Raw genomic sequence first — 19,597 nt, 5'->3', positions numbered from 1 at the left:
GCTTATTCATTTTTAAAATTTGGGGGGAAAATGTGTGATTTGGGGGATTTTTAGGATCAGTTTGGGTGGAAATTAAGGAGAGGACCTGGCAACACTGAGTTGGTTGCAAAGAACTAGATATCAGAGACATCTACTTAGACATATTCCGTTTTTTTATTTGCTATAGAATGGTTTCGTCGCAGTCGGGTGCGCCTCCACTGGAGCTCCTCTCAGCAGCATATGCAAGGGCTACCGAGGAGCGTCAGCCTTCTCCCTTTCCTGTTCTCTCCCTCTGCTGGCGGAGGTGGGAGCGAAACACAGTCTTCCCACGGAGGTGGTGGTGGAACCAGCAGGTATTCTTCCTCTGCAGGCGGATACCTGAGCTGTGGACGTTCGGCCCTCTCCCTCTTGGGCTGTGGACGCACCGACTCCCCCCTCTTGGGCTGTGGACGCACCGACTCCCCCCTCTTGGGCTGTGGACGCACGACTCCCCCCTCTTGGGCGCAGGACGTTCGGGCTCCTCCCAGCTCAGGCGCAGGACGTTCGGGCTCCTTCCACTCAGGCGCAGGACGTTCGGGATCCTCCCACTCAGGCGCAGGTCGTTCGGGATCCTCCCACTCCAGGTCTGTGTCCTGGAAGACCTCCATGCAGTGGTGCTCCTCATGGCCGTACTGCATGCAGTGGGTGCACCACTCCTCTTCCTCCCATGTCTTCCTTCGTCTCTGCCTCCTTCTCCTCACCTCTGTTTGGGTGGGGCAGATGGCCACTGTGTGCCCAAACTCCCCACAACCAGGGCACCACTCATCTACTACGTAGTTCGGGCCGAGGCCCCCCCTGGCAGCTGTTGCTGCTGCCTCTTGCAGCTCTTCCTCCTTTTTCCTCCCATCCTCCTTCTTCCTCACTCCACACATATTTAGAAAATAAAACGTTCACGAAAAAAATTCGCTATTCAAAAAAAAAATCCTGCAGTACTGCTCTGAACCTCCCGGAGGCTCTATATCCCACTCCTTACACCACATGTGACAGGGTGGCGCAAGGGATGAGGCCCAGAGACAGATTGCAGTTCAAACAAAATACTTTTATTAAATAAAAGACTCAAAATAAACAGGCACGAGGGCCAAAAAAAAGGTTCTTAAACACAAACAATAAACACAAAGTAAAACCTTACAGAAATAAGGCTTCCAGGCTGAGCTTTGCCTTCACTGGACTGCAAAATTAACAAAAAAACAGAACAAAGAAAAACCAGCAAGCAACACAAAATACCCACTTGCTACCTCTCTCTACTGAGGCCTCCTTTTATGTCAGGTGGCTGGGTGCTAATTGATTGGTAATTACTCCCACCTGACAATAAACCTGGGCAGGGAGGAGAATTTAACCCCATCCCTGCCAATATTTACAAGGGCAGAGCCCTGCTCTGCCACAAGCACTTTATTAAATAATAAAGGAAATAAAAATATATATATACAAAACACTAAACAAAATGACACAAGGGCCAAACAAACAAACACTAAACAAGTAGTATGCTGGTTGCGAAAGACATCACCATCTGTGGGATCAGTTAGTGTTTTGGTACAAATTCTACTCGGAAGCAAAGAGGACGTGAGCTTAATACTACCATAGAATCAACCCGTGCCATCTACATAACGTCATGTCACATACACATTTTAAAATGCTTCGTGCCCCCCTGTTGAGAAGCACTGGGTAAATGTGATGAATTAGCTACTACAACACTTCATATTAGCTGCTCATGTATAGTTTACTTTGAGTTGTTGTGATCATAAGTTTTTGAAGATTCTGATCAATGTGAATTAAAGATTGCTAAATGACAAGCTTGGTTTCTTCTCACCCAAACTAAGCTGTATTAATAACAGTCAAAGTTGTTATATACAATAAACGTTGGTAATAATCATTTAGAAATCCTCTCTAGTTTGTGTAGTTTTTATGCTTGCTGTCTGTCCCGTCTAAGATGTTGCACAGCAGTGTGTATATAATATTATATATATATATATATATACACACAGTTGTAATCAAAAGTTTACATACCCCAATGGAAATTTATAATTTCTAGAAATTTCTTAAATAAAGAATTTTAGGAAAAATATTTTGTAGCAAAAGTTTTGCTTTTGTGGATGGCTGGGAGGTGAAGCAGAAGCAGGAACTAAAAACACTGACACCAGACACTGCAGATTCCAAACAAAAAGACACGGCGGCGCTGTTTTATTTAAATAATACAAAAATATAAATAAAAGGTTTAAGCAGGAAACACTTGCTCACAGAGCAAAATTAAAGTTCAAACAAAACCAAAATCTCGAACAGAAAATAACACAACACAGGTCAGGCTGGGCAAATGCTGTCATTGTTCCTGTGTTACTGTTTCATTTTTAAGTTTCGTTTTCTCACTCCTCGCTCTCTCCGCTCTCACTCCTAATGCACCCACCACGAGTGTAAACACGATTAGCAACAAATTAAATCACCTAATTAATTCGGGAGATGGCCACCGTCTGCACAAGGTTTTTAATTTATTCCTGGCAGAGGACGAGCACCAAAAAACTCAGGACACGGCACTTGAGGACAAAATAAATATACAAACAAAACGGATTAACACTAAACAGACAGTGGACGGACAGACAAACAAAGACTGTGAGTCAAAACAAACAAGTATCGTAAATACCAATTGTTATGAATTATTTTGAATTATTTTACTTTATTTTACTCTCCTCCTCTCTCCCGTTCTCTACTCACCGAACACCCAACCCCGAGTGAGTAAAACGTGCATCTATATATACTGTTGTGCCGGGATTCAATTAATAATTAATTATTCACTTGAATCCCAGCACGTGAACTAATTATGTGCAACCTCGTGCTGACATATTAAATACTTTAAATGCATGTGAAGTGAAGTGCAATCCCTGTGTGTAAATACAATTATACATTTTAAATACTTGTGCAGCCATATCTATACACCAACATTAACACACCACACGCAACATACAACACAAAACACAAAAATACACACAGGGGCGGGGCACATTGCCACAGCATGTCATATGACCTCCTTTTCTTTCCCTCCTCCTCCCCCTCCTCTGATCTCTCTATCTCTGTTCCTCTGGAATCTACCACACTCCCTCTTCCTCCGCTAAGAACCTTGGAGTCACCCTGGACCCCTGCCTCTCTTATTCCCAGCACATCTCCACTCTGGCACGCACTTGCCGATTCTTCCTGAGCAACATCCGAAGAATCCGACCCTTCCTCACCAACTATGCTACCCAGCTCCTGGTCCAGGCCCTGGTACTCTCCCGCCTAGACTACTGCAACTCCCTCCTGGCTGGCCTCCCTGCGTCTGCCACCCGTCCGCTCCAGCTCATCCAGAACTCTGCTGCCCGCCTGGTGTTCTCTCTGCCTCGCTTTGCCCACGCTATTCCACTACTCCGCTCGCTCCACTGGCTCCCGATCACCGCTCGCATCCAGTTCAAGACTTGTTCTCGCCTACAGATGCCTTGACCAGACTGCACCCAGCTACCTCCAGACCCTCATCTCTCCCTACACCCCCACTCGACCTCTCCGCTCCGCCTGCACTAGAAGACTGGCTCTACCTTCGCTACGCTCCCCTGCCTCCAGAGCCCGCTCCTTCTCCACCCTTGCTCCGCAGTGGTGGAATGACCTTCCTACAGATGTCAGGACTGCCCAGTCCCTGACCACATTCCGGCACCTCCTTAAGACTCACCTCTTCAAACAGCACCTGTAAAACTCCTCTGTTTGTATCCTGGGACACTATCACCCTTCATTTAAATGTGCTTTATTTTGCTCTTATCTGCCCCCTATTTTACTGCATTTAATCCTGTACTTCAGAATACTGTAATCTGCCAAGTGTTTAACCTGTAGTATTTTGTATTTAATCATATCCTGATGTAACTATCACTATTTAATCATATCCTGATGTAACTATCACTATTATCTGCTGTATTATTGAATTGTGGTTTGTCGCACTTGAACAAAAATTATTGTATTTCTTGCTCTTATTGTATTACTTGTATTGTAACACTTGAAATGTATTTGCTTACGATTGTAAGTCGCTCTGGACAAGGGCGTCTGCTAAGAAATAAATAAATAAAAAAATAAAAAAGAATTCTCAAGAAGCTGCTTGATGAGATTCTGCGATCAATAATCTACTAACAACCAAACGAGCAAGATGGGCCGAATGGCCTCCTGTCGTTTGTAAACTTTCTTATATAAGAAACAGAGATCCTCGCAACCCCCTGCAGGCGAGGCAGGACAAGTCATGCACATGCTTATGCTTTGTGGAAGTAGTTCTCAGCTTATATAATACTCTGTATCTATGGTTGTCAGTAGAAAGATGCAGAGTCTGCGTCATAGGATGACATAATCCCTAGCAACGCATGGACGCCATTCCACGGAGGGGAAACTAGATTTTTGCCAGTGTTATCGTTTCTGTCCGACTGAGAAACCTATCTTTACCTTTATTACATTAACATTAAGAATGACCTATATGTGGATATAATTAGTGCTTTTTTATTCTTTCAAAAGTAGCATAAATTCGTTTTTCTAAACTTTTTTAAATTCACGACTTTTTTCAATCGTAGTCTACTGCATTGTGTAGTTTCTGCATGTCAGTTGTATTGTATTATTTGTAGTTAAAATATAGGCTACTTATTGATTACAAAAAAAGCGAAACTAACAATGTGCATCATCTCACATTTTACACATTCTAATAAACTTTACTGTGATCATGTGATTGTGAGTTTTGCTTTTGTTGTAGTTGTTCTGATATATGGTTGTTGCAACATTAAAAGAAGTAATTTACACTTGATCACACGTGTGCTTGCAAGAATAAGTGGAAATCCCGTTTGTCACTGTTGTTCCATAGTTAAGGAATATACAACAAACGCTTTTTCCACTTATTGCAAGTAAAACTGGACATGTACTGTGTCCCACATTTTTATTTGGATTTCCTCACACAGGGCGAGGAAATCCACAGGCGGAGGGCGGGGGATGGCAGCAGGGCTGGTAGGTGACGTAATATACGCTCCTTGCAAGGGAGCCGGCTCTTCTGTACAGCGGTCTCGGCGCTATGCTTTAGTGCGAGAGGTCCCGGGTTCGCGCCTGCCCTCCGCCAGTGTGTGGATTGCCTCGCCCTGTGTGATGCGCCTGCCTGCGGGAACCGAGAACGCTACAATGCTACATAAAAATCTATCTATGGGAAACTAAAGTCATGCAAAAGGATTATTGTGGAACTTTAGTTTTTTTTTTAAAAGACTGAATCTCTCAAAACTGTTTGGAATATACATTACTGTTCGTCTGAACGATTTATTTATTTAACCCAGCTTGTTATGATACGTTCCCACTAGCCGCTCGCCACGTCGCCACAAAGCGAAACGTTTTCTTTTGTGGCTCAACTATTTTTCACCAAGTTTGCCACGGTGGCGAAGGCTTTGAAAATTGTACTTGTGTAAGAGTGCCAGCATATACAACGTGTGCTGGTAGATGAATCAATACAGACTGTTTAGTTTGATATCATTTTGCCCAATGAAAGCCCTTTAGCTTGTTCACGTAATATATGTATGCCACAAACGTTGTGTTTGGCGGGAGGACAGATCAGCGGACGGCGATGCTTGTAAAAAAAACAAATAAAAACAAACAAACAAACAAACAAAAACCCACATGGCATCCAAACGGAAAAAAAATGTTATAAAACAAATTGTACATACCAATTACCAGAATCGTGTTCCGAAAGATGTAGCCCAAGGAATACCAGTCACCCAAACAAACTAAAATATGACCGTAATACTAGTCACAGGGAGGTGAAGCAGTCCTGGTTTCAAACATAATCTGGTCCCGAAAGACACATTTTCACAGACAGCAAACCACAAACACGCAGCTGCAAGATTACAGCTAAGTTTTTTTTTGTTTGTTTTGGTTTTTTCCCCGTTGTTTGCTATCTCTTTCAAATGTGTTGAAATATATTTCGGAAATAGCAGGAGCGGATTCAAAAGATGAATCATTTAATAAAATAATAAACACATTTTAAAAAGGATTCATCTCACTATGATTTATTAAGTTTTAATGTCAGAATTGGTGCAATATTACTGTCAGGTGAAAAACATGGTAAAAACTTTCTTTTTTTTTTTAAACACAGTAGTAGCTGTACAATCCTACTAATATTATTAATCACATTAGTACAATCTTGTGTAACTAGAGCCGCGGTTGGTCAGGGAGGCATTAATATTAACATACACTAATAGCACTGTCTACTGGCACAATTTTGCTTTACCGTTCTGTAGTGGAAAGAAAACCGCGTCACAGTCAAAATAATGTAAAGGATTATGCAGTACATGAATATCTCTGCAAACCTATTCAGAATTTAGGAAATCTGTAATGATGTTTTTTTTTTTACGTGGGACTAATTTTGGCATTTATTGAATGGGAATCAGAGTTATAGTTCAATTTAAATATAATAGGCCTATGTATTGTAAATGGTAGTGTCTGGAATTTAAATATCTACGGGTTTTCAAATAAAATACACGTATTTTTGCCTTGCTGAATCACTATGTTTATAACTTGTTCATATTATTGTTAAGTGGCTAAAGTTTTTCCAGTGTGGCTAAAAAATGTTAAGTTACTTTAGCCACAGTGGCTAACTAAGTGAAAGTCTGAGAGGGAACGTAGTTCTAGTATAATAAAGATCTGCAGTGGTGTTGGTTGTTACAGAGCTGTGTATCAAGGGGCGCACCCAGGATCTAGTCTCATCCGTCAACAGGGGGGAATGTGCTAATAAAGTTCAGTGAAGTTCAATCTCGTCTCTGTGTCGCATACGTTACACGCACCAAACTAAAGAACGTGCTGTCACAACCAACCCATTGAAGAGTATTGAGAGCTGAAACAAGTATTTTAAGCAAACCAATTGCTCACAAAGCAATAAATCAACAATGTTCCACGGGATTATTATTATTATTTGGCCGATACGCAAACTGAAAACACAGCGTCATTTTTCCAGGTAACAACATACCGGGCCGTTACGCTCACCAGCGCTGGCGAGAACCCTGATAATGGGTGCGTTCACGCCACGCAGACTTTCGCCATTCTGCGCAGAATCGGAGCAAGAGGCCAATGGATTTTCAGAATCTTTGCAGAATCTGCGCAGATTTAGCAAAGTCTGCGTCTCGTGAACGCACCCATATATCTTGTAAAAATAATCGGGTCTCAAATAGTCACCTGTCTCCAATACACGTCTGGTCTGCTGGCAAATACTGTAAACAAACGCTGGGTCTCTGTCATTGCATTGAAGCTGAGGAAGATGAGGAGGAGCTTGAGCGTAATGAACTGCTAATAGTGACAGCGATGAAAGTGACTCTCAGGATTAATAAATAAAAATAATATAAAACGTAATTTAAGATAGGCCTACATGTAATGCATATTTGTATTTTAACGTGTTTTGTTGTATTAACAATGTACAAGTTTGAGATTAAACAATACATTATTTTTGATAGATACTTATTGCTTTTATTGTTCATTTTTAAAAACATTTTACAAGTTTGTATTATTATTCTTATTATGCTGTAAGCATAACCTACACACCTGTGTTCTGATATCTAACGGACTGTCTTAGTGGATTTAACTGTAATAATAATAATAATAATAATAATAATAATAATAAACAGTAGATCTAACTCCGTTTTTAAATACAAATTTGTACTTCTGATTGTTGAAAACTGAAAGTTGCTGGAATGTTTAAATTGAGTTACGATGTTGCTACAAGGCTGTGCGTTAGCGGCTTCTCAATGACCGCATGAAGCATGTGAAGCTAGAGATCTAATATAAATACAGATCTCCAATACGCACCGGGTCTGCTGGAAAATATTGTAAATAAACGCCAGAGGTGTTTAATTGAAGTTTCATGGAATAATATGCCACATCCAGATAACATCGCGAGAATGCATGGTCAACAGCGAGTGCTTCTTGATAAACTGGCTGTTGACCACACATATGATAAAACCAGTGCCGAATGTGGTTGAGGGGTAAATTAGGTAATTGATAGCCAGTTGACCCTTCGGCCACAATATCAAAGACCTGCAGCTGAACGGAGGAGAGTGTTCAGGAGTGGAGAACGGGAGTAGAGAGAGGACGTAAAAAGAATAACTATAAGGAAACAATTGCTAAGTGTGCTGGTTCAGTGATACTTGTTTTAGTTATTTGTTTGTCTGTTTGTTTTGGCCACCGTGCCTTTTGTTTTGTAAAATGTTTTTTGTTTGTTTAAACCTTTTATTTATTATTAAACACGCAGGCAGCGCTTTCATACCCTGCCATACTGTCTGCGTGTCCATTTGTCTTCCAGGTCTGATATTCCCACAAGCCATCTTGTCACATATGGTGTCCTGCGTTGGATAAACAACGCCTTTTTTTTTAAAGGAAAAGGATTAAAAATAAATAAAAAATAAATAAATAAAAATGGGGAGAAGAGAGCCAGAAGGTGGGGCAACAGCAGCGCGGGGCAAATTAAATCATCACAGATGGTAATAATATTAACAGTTTGGATGGCAATGGATGGTGCATGAAAGTTAGGCCAACAAGTCCAGCAGAGCAATGCAACTGAAAACCAAACAAAGTAACAAAAGGACAGAAACAAAGTATCAAATTAAAGTAGAAAAAATCCAAACAGAAAAGGAATGATCTCCCCAAAAGATAAGGAAGTCCAGCAAAGAGTCCAGTAATGATGGTGATTGTAGAAGGTTGAAAAAATTGAGTGTTGAAATTGAATCAGTCTAGTAGAGCTGAGTAGAATGGTGAACAGTAGGCTCAAAAAAATCAGGAGGCACAGAAAAAAATTGAGACTTTCACACATAAAACAACAAACACTAAAAAGACCTTAATTAAACAGCTACACTTAAACAAGTAACAGTGAAACGAAAGTTTCAACAAAGTGCAGAATACAATAAAAAGAAGAATGACTGCACTGGAATTATCTAAGTTAGTTTAGGTTCACTGAGATTTTAAGTTTGTAATGCTGTCGGTTGTGATGGATTCCTCAGAGAAACTGAGTCACTCTCCAGGTATAATCAGCCAGCTTTAGTACAGGTGCTGGCTTCTAAAGAGCTCTGAGATTGGAGGAGTGGATATTTGAATGAGCCAATGGGGAGAGAGGATGAACAGATGGTGGTTGCAAGGAACTGTGGGAAATTAAGTTTTAACCTGACCAGGCTAGTGACACAATTTTATTTTATTTTTTTTAGTAGCATGGGGGAATCTGTCTCTCTTGCAGGATCTAAGGTTTTTGCAGGTGGGAGCGGGATACAAATGCAAGAAACAATGCGGGAGCGCGTGGGAGTGGGTATTGCGGGACGGGACGGGATTAAAAAAAATAGTCCCACGCAGGGCTCTACTGCAAAGGAACAAAATGAATGCTACTTTGAACCATCCTGAAGGTACTCGTATCCTCTGTTTGTTTGTCTTTGTTTATTTTGGCCTGTTTGTACTGTTTTCGTTTGTTATTTGAAAGTTTGTTTATTATTTTGTAAATAAATACTGAGCGCAGACAGCGGCTCATTCAACACGCCAGTATGTTGTTTGTTTGGATTCATTTCCTGGTCTGACGTCACCCTACAGCCTTGTCACAAGCTGATATTTTTAAATCGCAATTTAGAATTTGGATAAACTGGAAACACTTTTTTTAATGAGTCGCCTATAGTTTGAAATTTGAAAAGCCACCAAACGAACCAATTTGATTGTATTATTTCTGCTTTATTGTAACCAACCATTGTTTCATAACTTTTATTAAAAGTGCTTGTCTTTGAAAACAGTCTAGTTTTACTTCTTCTAAACTCAGTGACTTGTAGAAGCAGTTTTCATGTTGCTCAAGTATATATAGCTTTAAATTTGATAAATTCCAAGAAATTTTACAAATGTTATTTATTCAGCCGATAATCATGATTATTGCGATAATTTACAGCCGATAATCGATAACTGAAAATGTCATTATTGTCCAACCCTAATAGACACACAACAGGACTGTACTCTTCACACACTATCTGGTCCATGTTATTAACAGAAGACACTGCAGTTACACACTGTTCTATTCTAGAACTCTGGTGAGAGCAGTTAGTGTTCTATTCTAGAACTCCGGTGAGAGAAGTTACACTGTGTTCTATTCTAGAACTCTGGTGAGAGCAGTTACACTCCAAGCTGATTCAGTTCTCAAGACAGAGCTACACTCAAATTGCTGAGCCATACATCATTGCAGCATTGATATACACCCTCTCAGCCAATCAAAAAACAGGATCGCTCCACAGGATTTTTTTAAAGGATTTCTCCTGTCTAATACAAGCCTTACCACTTCATGATCTCTTTGATTCCAGTGATAGTTACAGTATAAACAACTACATTCAAGATGTGCAGTCACACTGTCTGTGTGTCCGTCTCTTTACCTCACCTCTCACTGTTTGTTCACATGTAGTTGTTTGTTATTAAAAACCCTTCAGAATCTTAGACTAAACAGTTTGGCATTAAAGCAGAGTGGAATAGACAGTACAATACAGGTTTTCAGTTTATATACACTTACCTCAGCTCTGAGATATACTGAAGGCACTCAAGGAAACTTCTTAATTGACTCTCTTCAGTTGTCCAGTTCCACAGCTTGACTGGTCTCTTCACTTTATAGAATGTAAATATTTCAAGGAAGAGGGAGGCCTTTCTTTCAGTCAAGTCCATACTCCATGTTTCAGGAAAGGACTGGTAAACTGGCAGTAATGTTTGCAGGACTTTCTTTCCAGTTTGTGTTTCATATTCTTTCCCAAGAGAATATAAATCCAGCAGAAACTCACTTTGAGCCTCATACTGATACTCCAAGTCCTCATCATCGAAACTCAAACTGAAAGCTGACAGTAACTGTTCCAGAACTCTGTGTCCTGTTTGTTCTTCATATTCTGCTGCACGCTGCACCATATCCAGTAGAAATGAAATGGCTTTCTTCCACTCAGCAGACTCCATATACCACCAGTAGTGCTCATGGAATCTAAAAGAAGAGGGCAAACATTCAGTCAGTTTTGTGCAATGCTGTTTTCACCTGCTTCAGTGCAGTAAACACACAGATACAATGAAGCCTGTACCTCAATGACAGCATCACCATGAGAGGAGGGGGGACAAGAGTGTGTGAAGGGGGAGCCTCACAGGGTAAAGGGAGTCTTCACAGCTGTCACAACAGGACTGTACTCTTAACACACTCCCTGAAGAAACAATCTCCACACAGTGTAATAGACACTAGGGTTGGGACAATAAATCGATTATAGTGATATTATCAATAATGTTTTTGCATCGATAATTTTATCGGCTGAAACATAAATAAATTGTCTTAACTGTGGAAAATGCACATCTTAAGAAATATTAATAAAATATTAAGGGATTTCAATTGAAATGTAAGAAATGCCAAAGCAGAAAAATATACAATTTCAAGCTACATTAGTTTCCAAACTGGAATAAACTGCTATCTAAATGAAAACATCATTGCATTGCCATACATCATTGCAGCACTGATATACACCCTCTCAACCAATCAAAAAACAGGATCGCTCCACAGGATTTTTTTTAAGGATTTCTCCTGTGTAATCCAAGCCTTACCACTTCATGGTCTCTTTGATTCCAGTGATCGTTACAGTATAAACAACTACATTTAAGATGTGCAGTCACACTGTCTGTCTGTCTCTTTACCTCAGCTCTCACTATTTGTTCACATGTAGATGTGTATTATTAAAAACCCTTCAGAATCTGAGACTAAACAGTTTGGCATTAAAGCAGAGTGGAAGAGACAGTACAATGCAGGTTTTCAGTTTATATACACTTACCTCAGCTCTGAGATATACTGAAGGCACTCAAGGAAACGTCTTAATTCACTCTCTTCAGTTGTCCAGTTCCACAGCTTGACTGGTCTCTTCACTTTATAGAATGTAAATATTTCAAGGAAGAGGGAGGCCTTTCTTTTGGTCAAGTTCATAATCCATGTTTTAGGATAGGACTGGTAAACTGGCAGTAATGTTTGCAGGACTTCCTTTCCAGTTTGTGTTTCATATTCTTTCCCAAGAGAATATAAATCTATCAGAAACTCAGTTTGAGCATCCTCATTATATCTACTAAAACTCAAACTGAAAGCTGACAGTAACGGTTCCAGAACTCTGTGTCCTGTGTTTTCTTTATATTCTGCTGCACGCTGCACCATATCCAGTAGAAATGAAATGGCTTTCTGTTTGCACTCAGCAGACACCAAATCACACATGGAAAGTTCAGGGAGCCTAAAAGAAGAGGGCAAGAATTCAGTCAGTTTTGTGCAATGCTGTTTTCACCTGCTTCAGTGCAGTAAACACACAGATACAATGAAGCCTGTACCTCAATGACAGCATCACCATGAGAGGAGGGGGGACAAGAGTGTGTGAAGGGGGAGCCTCACAGGGGAAGGGGAGTCTTCACAGCTGTCACAACAGGACTGTACTCTACACACACTCCCTGAAGAAACAAACAATCTCCACACAGTCTAATACACACACAACAGGACTGTACTCTTCACACACACTATCTGAAGAAACAATCTCCACAAAGTGTAATAGACTCTAGGGTTGGGACAATAAATCGATTATAGTGATTTTATCAATAATGTTTTTGCATCGATAATTTTATTGGCTGAAACATAAACAAATTGTCTCAATTGTGGAAAATGAACATTTTAAGAAAATCTTAATAAAATATTAAGGGATTTTTATAGAAATGTAAGAAATGCTCAAGTAGAAGAATATACAATTTCAAGCTACATTAGTCTCCGAGCTGAAATAAACTGCTATCTAAATGAAAACACTGGGGAATCTGTCAATATACACACTTATCCCGACTTCATCACTTTAAGTAATGTCTTTTTAGTGGTTTGTAAACGCTACAGAAAAACACCGACCTTAAAGTAATGAAATCCAAGATGGCATTGAATTTATTTTTTTCCCTCCCTCCGTTCTGCTAAAACAGCATCTTGCACCGAGAGCCAAAAAATTATTTCAGTGCCGTCTCAACACCGCCTCCTGGTGGATCTTTTCAATGCCAATCAGGGTTGCCAAGTCTGTGTATTTCCCGTGGATATGGGCTTCTATTTTTGTACAGTGGCTTTAATATTTGGAAGGTCGCTGGTTGCGTTTTTTGAGGCTTGTTTTAATAAGAATTTGCTTGATTGGGCTTTAATTGTAAACATCAATAAAAAAAAAAAAAACAGCTATATGTATTTTTAATGGTCTCCGTAAATCTCCTCGGTAAACTTTATAAAAGGTACAATACAGACTGGTTGTCAGTTTAAAAAGAAATAATAAATCACACAGACAGTATTTGCATATTCATGAGTAATGGCGGCTCGCGACACTTCTGACTGTTGGTGAAGGTGCACAGTGTGAGCAGTGTTGCCAGATTGGGGGATTTTCTCCCAAATTTGGGCGATTTTTAAATGCCCAGGGGGAAATTTGGGGGCAACATTTGTATGGGGGGAAATCTTGGGGGATTATTTTTTCACTGGTGATTTACAATGCTCTGTCGGGGGCTGAAAACACTTACTGTCCCCGGATTGGTTGATGGAAATTTTATGGGCGGGTCTTGTGTCTTATACCACAACATACTCCCTCTAGATTGGTTTATGTGGTGCGGGGAGTGTCAGTCTACCGCACATTCTGTACGTACAAACGTATACCTCATTCACTGTAATGTAAGAGCGTCAGCGTTCACACCGCTCAGTGCGCAAAAAATACATCTTGCTCGTTGCCACTGAAGACAGTAGGCTAGATATTACATTAAATCAGCCACACACCTCATAAATACAAAATAACAAAAAACGTGAATCAAAATGTCAAAAATATACAAAACTTTGGGAGTGAACCTTCACTGAAAGGTGAGTTGAGGGCCATATGCTTAAGTTTTATGAATGTCTTGTGAAAAACAGTATAAGCGTTACTGTAATGAAAAAAAAGTTAATGAAAAAATAGTATACTGTAAAATTAAAACAAGAACATTTTACGAGCGAGGCATTTTTTTTGATAAAATGAATGTGCCGTGAAGAATGTATTATTCATAAAATACACGCGCCGTACATTAAAAGAAAAGGCGCAAAATTAAGCTGCTGCAATTTTTATTTTATAGTAGTATATTTTGTATAGGCCTAAAAACAAACATTCATTACAGTGCGATTCCAAACATTATATTAAGTTTTTAGTTTGATTATGAATTTCAGTCGTGGCCAGATCTTTGAAAATAATCAACATAATGAATGTATCATAATCCTATGTTATATTTCGGCATATTTTATTTTAAACTTTAATATTTTTGTTTGCTATTGTTGTCAGGTAATTTCACACATTTTATAAAATGGAAACCATATACAGTAAATAAGGTTTCACGTCACCTGTGGTTTATATTTAGTATAAAATCAAATGGTTTATTATTTATTTGTTTGCACCGTTTGTGTGCAGTGGTTTGAACACATCAACTTACCTAATATTATAATATAATATCTCTTGACACTAAATCAGATCTACTGAAACAGATCAAAATACACAGGACCAAATGTACTAAATTAATAAAACGGGTAATTGCTCCTGCATTTACAGAGGAACTGCTGGCAGACATTGGAAAGAGTTACTACTCATTAGTTATTGATGAAAGTACAGACATCTCAACAGTTAAGCTACTTTGTGTGATGATTCGCTACTACAGCGAGTCGCAACAAACTTGTAACTACATTTTACAAACTTATTGAGGTTGAAGTGGCAAATGCAGACTCTTTGACAAACCTTATCATTAAAACACTGCATGCTGATGGATTAAAAATCAACCATTTAATTGGCATTGGTGTGGATGGTGCAAATGTGATGGTAGGACAACATTGTTCAGTGTCATCAATGCTTAAAGAGATGTGCAGTCATTTAGTTGTAGTGAGGTGCGTTTGTCATTCTCTCCATCTAGCAGCAGAAAAAGCTTGCAGTGTGCTTCCAAGAAACCTGGAGTTTCTAGTTCGGGAATCTTACAACTGGTTTGCTCATAGCAGCAAGAGGTAACATGAATACAGGCAACTGTTCGATGTCCTAGGAAATGAAAGATGCATCAAACTGGTTCAACTGGCTAACACTAGGTGGCTTTCAAGATATGAGTCAATATCTGTAATTTTAGATCAATGGGATACCCTTAGGCTTCACTTCATGCTGGCCAAAGACAAGGAAAGATGCTACACAGCTGATCAGCTTTACCAAATGTACAATGACCGAACTTGTAAGATGTACCTGGTGTTTCTGAAGGGAATACTAAAAGATGTGACCAGGGTAAATACATTCTTCCAAAGTGATAATGTTGAGCAAATTAAATTACTTGAAGACGTTACTGACTTTTGTCTTGTCTTTACTGACCAAGATTGTTGTGCCAGCTCAGCTTCAGACCGTGAAAAGGAATGAACTGGTAAACTACAATTTCAAAAATGAGATTATGCTGTGTGGTCCAGTGGTTAACGAAACAGGCTTGTAACCAGGAGGTCGCCGGTTCAAATCCCACCTCAGCCACTGACTCATTGTGTGACCCTGAGCAAGTCACTTAACCTCCTTGTGCTCCGTCTTTCGGGTGAGACGTAGTTGTAAGTGACTCTGCAGCTGATGCATAGCTCACACACCCTAGTCTCTGTAAGTCGCCTTAGATAAAGGCGTCTGCTAAATAAGCAAATAATAATAATAATAGCAGCCATCAATTTTGGATACGAATTCACCTTGGAATGTGGGAATGCTGAAAATAATATCCTTCTAACTGAAGTAAAGGAACGTTGCAAGGAATTCCTTGTAAGTCTCTGTACTGAGATTCAAAAACGACTGCGAGACAATATTTCGACACTTGAAAAAATAACAATGTTGCATCCAAATGTTGCCACCTCTCAGGTACGGCCAAGCATCGCCGAGCTTGCAGTGGCATTTAAAGCAGTGTGCCTTGACATTGATGCTACAGTAAAAGAATGGCAAACGATCCCAAATAAACTGTGGCTGCACACATCTGGAAGTGAAGAATTCTGGGCAGAAGTTTCAGGAGATTGCGACTCTGGTGGCAATAAAAGATTTGAGCATATTAGCACTCTGGCACTTGCCCTACTTACTCTGCCTGTGTCCAACGCAACAGTAGAACGAGCATTCTGAAACCACAAATGCATTAAAACAAAACTAAGAAACAAAATGCATGTCGAAACTGCAGAAGCCATAATGAGAATCAGATACAGCTTGAGACGAATGAACATAACTTGTGTACTGTTCAAGCCCACCAGAGAAATGCTAAGACGTTTTACATCTCAGATCTCTGCAAGCAGCAGCACCCAGGGTGGAAATGAAGAGCAGTTTGGTATCATCGCTGACACACTGGCATGCTGATTTTAAGGTAGGCTTTAGTTTAAGTTGTACTGTCGCTTTAAAAACTGCTTGCATACTTCACACGTCATTTCACAAAGGCTGGGAGGTATAGACCAGTGGCAAATATCGGTAGGGCTATATATTCTATTAGCAGTATAAAACCATGTTTCAGTTTTTTTTAATGTGCTTATTCATTTTTAAAATTTGGGGGGAAAATGTGTGATTTGGGGGATTATTAGGATCAGTTTGGGAGGAAATTAAGGAAAGGACCTGGCAACACTGAGTGTGAGTTTGGTTGCAAAGAACTAGATATCAGAGACATCTACCAAGACATATTCAGTTTTTTTATTTGTTATAGAATGGCTTGTAAACCTGCCTCGTGTAAATGGGCTAAATACGGTAAAAGACACTGCAAGCAGTGGGAGGAAGAAAAAGAACTGAATCCATGGATTCAGCCCGTTGCAGGGGATGACAGTCTGGCTGCATGCAAATTCTGCTGAAGTACAACTCGTGCTCACCAATCTGATCTTGTGCAGCATATGAATACAGAAAAGCACCAAAAAAATGCTGCTCCGTTTTCTTCACTGACATTGGGTTTACAGTTTCCAGGCCTGTTTCTGTTTCGGTGCGTCAGGCTGAACTAAAACTGGCCTGCTTCACAGCGTGCCACACAGCCATACGAGCCGTGGATGATTTAGGGGATATCAGCAGCTCAACATTTGAAAAGGATGTAAAGTTGCATCGTTCGAAGTGCACAGCCCTGATCAACGGTGTCATAGCATCCTGCATGTTCTCTGATCTGATAAAGGACACAGGGGAATCAGAATATTCATTGGTTATTGATGAAAGCATTGACATCAGCACAATCAAACAGTTATGTGTTGTGAGTCGATATTTCAGCAAACCATTTCAGAAAACGGTTTCAACCTTTTTGGGTTTGCTTACCTTAAAGGGGGGGAACTGCTGAAGCCATTTCCGAGGCCTTACTTTACTTTCCTAATGAGATAGGCTTACATTTTGAAAGATGTATCTGAATTGGAACAGATGGCTGTAATGTTATGGTCGGAAAAAATAATTCAGTCTACACAAAACTTTGGGAGAAGCATGAACGTCTTGTCCTGTTGAAGTGCGTTTGCCACTCAATACAGCCGTGTGCAAGCAAGGCCATGGAGATGTTTCCCAGAAATGTAGGCATTTTCGTTTCACAATTGTATAGATGGTTTTCATACAGTATTCTTCAACAACAGAGGTACGCTGAAATATTCAGACTGATCAACAATAGAGACCAACCTTTGAAACTTATGCAGCTTTCCTACACCAAAAGTATTAATTTATCGCTTTCTGCAGTAGACTTTGCTGCACAGTTCAACACAACGGTGGCGGAAGCAAACCCTAACGAGCAACAGCTCCTGAACATGAAAATCAGGCCTAAAGATGTTCTCCTGGAGGCCACCAAACAGGTTAAAATGAGGCTACCTAACAACATGGAACTGTAGAAGTCAATGTCAGCATTTAGTCCCTCAGCGATTTGTTTCCAAGTAAAGCCCCCATTGTCATCCTTTTTCTTGCTGAAATTATTCAGGGGGGATGTGAGGAAGCTTGATACTCAATATCGTGCCGTTAACTTTACTACCTGGCAAAACAAAGAGGACAAGAATGCCCTTGAATTCTGGATTGAGGTGTTCAAACACACCGATGGAAGCGGCGAAAACTGTTTTAGGGAGTTTGCTCTCACTTTGTTGGCTAAGCAACGCGGACACAGAAAGGATATTCTCTCAAATGAACATTGTTAAATCAAAGCTGAGAAATCGGCTTGGTCAGAAAACACTAACTAGTGTGTTGCACGTTCGTTAAGGCATGAGAAAGCTTGGAATGTGCTGCAAGGACTTCCAACCAACCAAAGACATGCTACAGCGCTTTAATGTATCAATGTACAGAGCACCAGCAGAGCAAGCAGCAGGGCCGAGTTCAGACCAAGATAACAAGGTGGACTTTCACCCTGCAACATAATCGATTCTGCTTAGTGTTCAGCAGCTGATATTTTTGAATAGCAATTTAAAATTTGTATAAACTGGAAATTTGAAAAGCTACCAAACAAACCAATTTGATTGTATTGTGTGCTTTCTTGTAACCAACCATTGTTTCATAACTTTTATTAAAAGTGCTTGTCTTTGAAAACTGTCTAGTTTTATTTCTTCTAAACTCAGTGACTTGTAGAAGCAGCTTTCATGTTGCTCAAGTATATATAGCTTTAAACTTGATTGATTCCAAGAAATTTAACAAATGTTATTTATTCAGCCGATAATCACGATTATCATGATCATTTACAGCCGATAATCAACACACAACAGGACTGTACTCTTCACACACTATCTGGTCCAAGTTCTGAAGACACTGCAGTTACACAGTGTTCTATTCTAGAACTCCGGTGAGAGCTGTTACAGTGTTCTATTCTAGAACGCCGGTCAGAGCAGTTACACTGTTCTATTCTACATCTCCGGTGAGAGCAGTTACAGTGTTCTATTCTAGAACTCCGGTCAGAGCAGTTACACTGTTTTATTCTAGAACTCCAGTCAGAGCAGTTACACTTTTTTATTCTAGAACTCCGGTCAGAGCAGTTAAAGTGTTCTATTCTATAACTCCGGTCAGAGCAGTTACAGCGTTCTATTCTAGAACTCCGGTCAGAGCAGTTAAGGCTGGTTCACACTGAGCATACGATTCAGACGGTCGCTACGAACGCACCACCTTGCATTCAAATCGTAGACGCTGCGGACAAGTTGGTAGATTTCAACGTCTCAGCGTCAAATTGGTGACGTCACTCGCGTTCAACCAATCACACGCCTTTCTCTTTCTTTTAGAATTTTACAAGTAAAATACAATTTACCGTTTATTATTTGAAATAAATGTAGAAGAAAATGAGCTAAATATGGTATATATATAGCAGAAAATGTTTAAATAACTAACTAATAATAATAATAATAATAGTATTCTTATTATTATTATTATTATTATGACTTCCATTACACGAGAGTAGATGTTAAAACTTCATGCTGATTTGAACTCGGCTCTCACCAAGATAAGTACCAACTAAGACGTAGCTTTACAGTAAACTAATGTGATCCATATGTGTCTCCATCCATTTGCGTTTCCTTCCATATGATGATGTAGATATCCTTCTGTCTGGTGTTAATGGCTGAAGTGTAATGCTGGCTCCAGGGATC

The 19,597-nt window shown here is 39.9% G+C and overlaps 1 protein-coding gene across 8 annotated transcripts in view; it reads right to left on the bottom strand.

The window, feature by feature from the left end:
• si:ch211-108d22.2 (uncharacterized) overlaps window positions 1-19,597 on the bottom strand; it is a 131,998-nt gene that overhangs the window by 34,397 nt on the left and 78,004 nt on the right. For 7 of the 8 annotated variants that reach the window (XM_059026792.1, XM_059026794.1, XM_059026795.1 and 4 more), the window contains 2 exons: window positions 11,829-12,272; window positions 10,550-11,002 (listed from right to left, as the gene is read on the bottom strand). The exons of the other annotated variant lie outside the window; for it this stretch is intronic. In XM_059026792.1, the coding sequence (XP_058882775.1) occupies window positions 10,550-11,002; window positions 11,829-12,272 (897 nt within the window). The remainder of the gene's footprint in view (window positions 1-10,549; window positions 11,003-11,828; window positions 12,273-19,597) is intronic. 8 annotated transcript variants of the gene reach the window in all.

This window comes from Acipenser ruthenus, chromosome 7 (assembly GCF_902713425.1).
Source record: "Acipenser ruthenus chromosome 7, fAciRut3.2 maternal haplotype, whole genome shotgun sequence".
NCBI lineage: Eukaryota > Metazoa > Chordata > Actinopteri > Acipenseriformes > Acipenseridae > Acipenser > Acipenser ruthenus.
This window is presented reverse-complemented; position numbering and strand designations above follow the sequence as displayed.